Raw genomic sequence first — 7,517 nt, 5'->3', positions numbered from 1 at the left:
TGTCCATGCTGTGACATATATGTCATGCCCGCCACCCACTAAAAAAGCAATAAATCAAACAGTATCTCATACATAGCTCCCACAACCCTCACTCCCCACCCCCCGACTCACAAAATAAAATTTAAAACCATTGCTGGATTTTTACAAACAAAGCATAAGAGTCTAAATGAAGGACGGGGAAGAGTGGCCAGCAAGAGGCAGTCAGGTCCAAAGAAAAATAATTAAATCCACATGGTTCCACAATGCAGAACATTTCCTCACTGTGCCAACTGGAACGGGCATATGTCTAGCAGAGCAGCAGCGTTTCCAGTTAGAAACAATCACATGGAAGTGTATTTTGTCTTGTGTAGTTTTTTTTTTTTTGAGACAGCATTTATATAATCATGGTTTCTATCGTTCCCGTGTCCCCAGAATATCAGTAAAGGTCTATTCTATTTCCCCCTCCCAGGGAGATCCATGTGCCCCAACCCCCAGCCTTCTAGCTATACCTAATCTCTCTGGGTCTATGGACTGTAGCTTGGTTATCATCTACTCAGCAGCTAATATCCACACATGAGTAGATACATACCATATTTATTTTTCTGAGTCTGGAATTCTAGTTCCATCCATTGGCCTTCAAACGTCATTTTTAAACATAGCTGGGTAATACTCCGTTGTGTAAATGCACCACATTTTCATTATCCACTCTTCATTTGAGGATCATCTAGGTTGTTTCCAGTTTCTCACTGTTATGAATAGAGGAGCAATGAACATGGTTGAGCAAGTGCCCTTGTGGTAGCATCCTCTGGGTACATGCCCAAGAGCAGTATAGCTAGATCTTGAGGCAGATCAACTGTCAACTTTCTGAGAAACTGACATTGATTTCCAAAGTTTCCACTTCCACCAGCAATGGAGGAATATTGCCCTTGTTCCACATCCTTGCCAGCATGAGCCATCACTTGTGGTTTTGATCTTGGCCATTCTGACAGATATAAAATGGAATCTCAATGTAGTTTTGATTTACTTTTTCCTGATGGCTAAGAATGTTGGACATTTTTTTAACTTATTTACTATTATTTCATGTGCCTTTGTGTTTTTGCCTGAATGTATGTTTATATGGGGGTGTTGGATCTGCAAGAACTGGAGTTAGAGAGAGCTGCAATCTGTCATTGCATGCCAGGATTTAAACCCAGATCCCTGAAGAGCAGTCAGTGCTCTTAACTGCTGAGTCATCTCTCCAGCCCCTGTCAAAAAATTTTTTAAGTATTCCTCAGTCCTTCGAGATTCTTCTAATAATAATTCTCTGTTTAGATCTGTACCCCATTTTTAAAATTGTATGATTTGGTATTTCAATATCTAGTTTCTTGAGTTCTTTATCTATTTTGAACATTAGTCTTCTATCAGATACAAGTTGGTGAAAATCTTTTTCCATTCTGTAGGCTGCTGCTTTGTCTGACTGACAGTGTCCTTTGCCATATAGAAGCTTTGCAGTTTCATAAGGTCCCACTTAATTGTTGATCTGAGTCCCTTTGCTAACAGTGTTCTGTTCAGAAAGTTGTCTCCTTTGCCAATGTGTTCAAGGCTATTCCCACTTTGTCTTCTATCGAGTTCTATGTATCTGGTTTTATTTTGAGATTATTGATCCACTTGAACTTGAACAGAGTGTTAAGTATGGATCTATTTGCATTCTTCTACATGCAGACATCTAGTTTGACCAGAACCATTTATTTGTTGATAATGCTGTTTTTTTATCCAGTGTATATTTTTGGCTTCTTTATCAAAAACCAAGTGTGTATAAATTCATGTCTAGGTCTTCAACTTGATCTCATCAATCAACATGTCTGTTTTTATGCCAACACCATGTGGTTTTCATTACTATAGCTAAGTAGTACAGCTTGAAATCGGTAATGGTGGGACATCCAACAGTTCTTCTGTTGTTTAGGATGGCTTTATCTATCCTGAATTTATTGCTTTTCTGTATGAAATTGAGCATTGTCCACTCAAGAATGGTGTTGTAGTTTTGACGGCGATTGCATTGAATCTGTAGATTGCTTTTGGGGGGGGGGCGGATAAAATATTTATCTCTTTGGCTTTGCAGAAGCTTTTTAGTGTTATGAGTTCTGTCTGTCAGTTGTGGCCCTGGGTCCCTGGGCAAATGGAGTCCTCCTCAGAAAGTCCATTCTCAGACCTATACACTATAGGGTTCTGCCTATATTTTTTTTCTAGCAGTTTCAGTGTCTCGGGTTTCACATTTAGGTCTTTGATCCATCTAGAGTTACTTTTTGTGCCAGGTGATAGATCCATGTCCAATTTCATTTTTCTATACTTGGAACTCCAGTTTTCCCAGCATCATTTGTCCAAAATGTGGTCTTTCCTCTGCTGTGTGTTTTTGGCATCTTTGTTGAGCATTACCTGGCTATACTCACACATGCAAAGTTGAGACTGGATTCGGGTTGAGGCTGGGGTTGGGACTGTGACTAATTGGGTTTGGGGATAGGGTTGGCTTTGGTGCTTCGGTTGTGGTTTTGGTAAGTGTGCAGGTGGGTGGGTTTGGGGTTGGTGTTTGGTTTAGGATATAGGTAGGCATTTGGGTTAGGTTTGGAGTTGTCATTTGGAAACTGGGCTGAGATAGGGATTGGGCATGGGGTAGGGGCAGGTCTTGGGGATGAGCTTGAGTTGTTCTTGGAATTATGCTTGGGCATGGAGATGGTCATGGGTGGGATGGAGTTTAGGGATATGTGGTTGGGGTTGGAGTTAGAGTAGGGTCAGAGATGGTGTTAGAGTTGGGACTGTATTGGCTTAAATGTGGAACTGGGATTGGTATTAAACTTGGTGTTGGATTTGAGGTTGAGATAGGGATTGTGGATGGCACTGGGGTTAGGGTTATAATTGTGCTTGATATTGGAGTAGGATTGAGGCTGAGGATTGCTTGAAGTTAAAATTGAAGTTTTTATTTGGTGTTGCTAGGCATGCTGTCTAAGTTTATGTCAACTTGAGCCAGGCTAGAGTCATCTGAGAGGAGGGAACCCCAATTAAGAAGAGTGCCTCCATAAGACTGGGCTGTAGGCAAGCCTGTAGAGCATTTTCTTAATTAATGAGTGATACTACGGAAGCACCCAGCCCATTGTGGGTTAGGTCATCTCTGGCTGGTTGTCCTGAGTCCTATTAGAAAGCAGGCTAAGTGCCTGAATCAATATTGATGTCTGTGGTCTGTGCTGTCACTGGAGGGCCATGTTGATGTGAGTGACCTATGCAGCCACCTGAGGCCATGTTCCTGTCTATGTCCATGTTGTTGCTGAGGGCCATGCTGGGGTCCATGGGTGTACTCAAGCCTGAGGTCATGTTACTGTCCATGACCATGTTACCACCAAAGGCCATACAGGATGTTGGTGGTCTGTTCTACCACATGAAGCCATGTTGATATCTGTGGACTGTGCTGCAACTGCAAACCATGATGGTGTCCATGGCCTTTCCTGCCTGTGAGGGCCATGAGGATGCTTCTGGTCTGTTCTGCTTTGGGTGACCATGCTGAAGTCCATAGCACATGCTGATGCTGGAGGCCATGTATCCACATTGTCCTTCTTATCACCAGAAACCATGTGGAATTCCATAATCTGTGCTGCTGGTGACTGTAAAAGACAAGGAAGCTACTTTTTGCAGTGATATCGATGACTGCAGACTCATAGTTGAAACACAGAGTCGGGGGGCTGGAGAGATGAGCCCTGACTGCTCATCCACAGGTCCTGAGTTCAATTCCCAGCAACCACATGGTGGCTCATGACCATCTCTAATGGGATCTGATGCCCTCTTCTGGTGTGTCTGAAGACAGCAACAGTGTACTCATACATAAAATAAATAAATAATTATTTTCTTTCTTTTTTTTTTTTTGGTTTGTTTTTTCGAGACAGGGTTTCTCTGTGTAGCCCTGGCTGTCCTGGAACTCACTCTGTAGACCAGGCTAGCCTCGAACTCTCAAACTCAGAAATCTACCTGCCTCTGCCTCCCAAGTGCTGGGATTAAAGGCATGAGCCACCACCGCCCGGCTTAAATAATTCTTTAAAAAAAAAAAAGAAACACAGAGTCATAGAAGGTTTCTGTGACAACCTGTGCCCCACCCCCAACAAAAAAACAGCCTAGACAGGAAACCATCAAACATTGTGAACATGATGCAGCTCTCCACAATTGATGGCTCCTGGCAGCATGCAGCTGGGGAAGAACTCAGTTTTCTTCAAGAGGCTGGCCACAGGGAGTCTGACCATGCTCCATGAGTATAAGGTTAACACAAATTAGACTTGTTTTGTTGGTGGTGGTGTTTTGATGAACTGTTATATGGAACTGTAAGTGAAACAAAGCCTTTCCTCCCCAAGTTACCTTTGGTCATGGTGTTTTACTGAAGCAATAATAACCATAACTAAGACTTTAGGTTTGGAGTTGGGGTTGTAGCTAGGGTTTGGAGTTGTTTTGGGGTTAGGGTTGAGGTTGGGCTTAGGGTCAGGATTGGAGTTGTATTTGGACAGGGCTTGGGGTTGGTGTGCTGGGTATGGAGTTGATTGGGAACTGGGGATTGGGCTTGGGGTTAGGATGGATACTGGCGCTGGATTTGACATGGGTATACTGGTGGGGGTGGGCAGTTGGGATTGGGGTTAGGTTTGGAATTGAAATCGAAGGTGAGGTTGGGTTTAGAGTTAAGGTGGGTAATGGGGTTTGAGTTTGGTCTGGAGTGGAAGTGGATTGGGTTGAGGATGGGCATTGTATATGGGTTGATATGAAGGTGGAGATCTGGTCAGTGTTGGGTTATGGTTGTGGTTGTGGTTGTGGTTGGGTTGGGTTTGGGTTGGTTGAGATTAGGTTGGGTTCATGTCATTGTTCAAGTCAAGGTTTGGGTCATAGTTGGGATTGAGGTTTGTGTTTGAGGTGCAGTTGCTGTTGGTGTAGGGGCTCAGGTTACAGTAGGTGTTGGGTTGGAGCTGGTATTGTTGGGGATAGGCTTGGGGTTGGGGTTGTGTGTGAGCAAATTCAGAAGTGATAGCCAGAGATACAGTAAAAGTGAAATTAATTCCATTTACAGGAGAGAAAAGCATCTAAGGAAGACTTATTTATCCCTCTCTGAATTCAGTTAATCCTGTGTTTATTTCAGAAGAGAATCATATTTATTATAGACTTTGTTTCACAATCAATGCTATATTACTGTTTGTTCTTTTTCCTATGTGTAAATAATTGAATAAATCATTGTGTTTTAGTTTCTTGGTATCATTACCATTAATTGATTGAATTATATTTCTAATTTATCTTGTAATTTGTTTAAATGTCTCATTTAAAATGCGTTATTTAATTTTAATTATTTAATGAATATCTTAGTTCTGATACAAGCCCCCAGAAATGCCGCAGGTTTTCTAGTTCGTGAGACAGGTCCCCAGGCTTCTTTCACCAGGAAATAGTATCTTGTGTCAGCTTATAGGCTTCCTGCATATCCTTTCCCAAAGGCTAGAACCCCAAATATTACATAATGAGTCATTCATACATTTTTGGTTTCTTTGTCTCCCATGTATGACTATCCACATTGTGATTGGATTCTTCATACCACTAAGCGGTGATGATTAGGATAGAAGGTGGGGAGAAGAGGGAACTGCAGGAAAGACTTGGTGGATTCACATGTCCCCATGAGAATACTGACCACCCCATCCCTCATGTACACACATGAACACTCAGCCCAGGGAGTGGCACTATTTGAAGGTGTGGCCCTGTGTGGAGTGGGTGTGGTCTTGTTGGAGTAGGTGTGGCGCTATGGGTATGGGCTTTAAGATCCTCATCCTAGCTGCCTGGAAGTCGGTATTCTGCTAGCAGCCTTCAGATGAATATGTAGAACTCAGCCGGGCAGTGGTGGCGCACGCCTTTAATCCCAGCACTTGGGAGGCAGAGGCAGGCGGATTTCTGAGTTCAAGAGTTCGAGGCTAGCCTGGTCTACAGAGTGAGTTCCAGGACAGCCAGGGCTACACAGAGAAACCCTGTCTCGAAAAAAAACAAAAACAAACAAACAAACAAACAAAAAAGAATATGTAGAACTCTCAGCTCCTGCACCATGCCTGCCTGGATGCTGTCATGTTTCTGCCTTGATGATAATGGACTGAATCTCTGAATCTGTAAGCCAGCCCCAATTAAACGTTGTCTTTATAAGAGTTGCCTGTTGTGGTCACGGTGTCTGTTCACAGGAGTAAAACCCTAAGACAGACACTGACCAGCCCATGTGGTTGTTGTTGTTTTTCCTTCTCCTAGCAAACATCAGACTTTTCTACCACTGCTGTAGTTTGTGTCTTTCTTCTCCAGACACAAAGTATGTGTGTGAATTGACCCAGAGTAAAGTCTGTTTGTGTCATCTACCACTGTACCTGGCACTGGAGATCAGGCTGTCTGTGATGTTTCATCCTAGCAGCCACAAGGTCAACTTGGCTGATCTGGTTGATCATGGGGATATTCTTATCTCTCATTAAATCCTGAGCATCCTTTCAATTTCCCCTATAACACGGGATGATCTCAGACTAATTGCGATAGTCCAGTCAAGGTTGTGTCTATAGCCTTCCCCCCTGTCCCACAAGGCTCTCAGACCTGACACACTGTACATGCTCAATGATTATCTGCTAAACTTTTGAGTAAACCAGTTATCAATGCCATTATTCTCTTGGATTAAGTTTATTTATGACCTTTTCAAAACTTTGTGCTTCAAAAAATTCTGTATCTCTCAATCTTCATGCTCAAGGTATCAACACTTATTGGGTGTTCAGTAAATGTAAAGTAAATGAAATGAATAAACAAAACAACCAGTATAAGTGAGGCATGATGGCTCATGCCTATCATCCTGTTGCCTAGAAGATGGAGGCAGAGGATTGTTGCAAATTCAAGGCTAGTAAAATCTGGGCCAGCCTGAGCTACAAAATGAGAGCATAATGTAAGGACAATATAAGTCCCATTTGTTTCCATTTAAGAACCCTGTTTATCTCCATTTAAGGACCAGGCCTGATTTTGAAAAAAGGCCATAAGGCAACAGCTCCAGGAACAGACCCTAAGTCCCAGAAACTAGGCCATAAAACATAAGCTCCAGGGATAGACCATAAAATGCAGAAGAAGATCATAAATCTCCCTCCCAAAGAACAGCCTGAGGACAACCACAAAAATGGAGAACTATCTTATCTCAGAATAGGTCATCTGCACTGGAGAGCCCTATTTCATCACATGACAAAAGAATGCAGACCAGTGACCATCTGTGAGCCCCTATCACCCACCAACGAGATTTTAGATTACCTAGTAATTCAAGACAGTTCCCAAACAAAATGTTCTTCCCTATAAGAAGGCCTGTGTGCTTGTGTCTGTGGTTGCCATTTTAGAGAATGGTTAACCCCTGCATGCTGGATGTTTCTGAAGAATAAACGCTCTTTGTCTTTGTCTTTGCATACTATCTGAGTCTGGGGTCTTTCTTCAGGGGTTTTCAGATGCTTACAAGACCAAAACAACAACCAATCTTCATGTGTACTTTGATGTGTCTT

General features: G+C 42.6%; 1 protein-coding gene across 1 annotated transcript in view; it reads right to left on the bottom strand.

Annotated features, from left to right (window-relative positions):
* Window positions 1–3,156: 3,156 nt before the first annotated feature.
* Window positions 3,157–7,517, bottom strand: part of Cga (glycoprotein hormones, alpha polypeptide) — a 6,417-nt gene continuing 2,056 nt past the window's right edge. Inside the window, exon 3 of the mRNA XM_028780158.1 lies at window positions 3,157–3,378. Within this exon, the coding sequence (XP_028635991.1) occupies window positions 3,157–3,378 (222 nt within the window). The remainder of the gene's footprint in view (window positions 3,379–7,517) is intronic.

Source organism: Grammomys surdaster, unplaced genomic scaffold, assembly GCF_004785775.1.
Source record: "Grammomys surdaster isolate TR1022 unplaced genomic scaffold, NIH_TR_1.0 97, whole genome shotgun sequence".
NCBI lineage: Eukaryota > Metazoa > Chordata > Mammalia > Rodentia > Muridae > Grammomys > Grammomys surdaster.
This window is presented reverse-complemented; position numbering and strand designations above follow the sequence as displayed.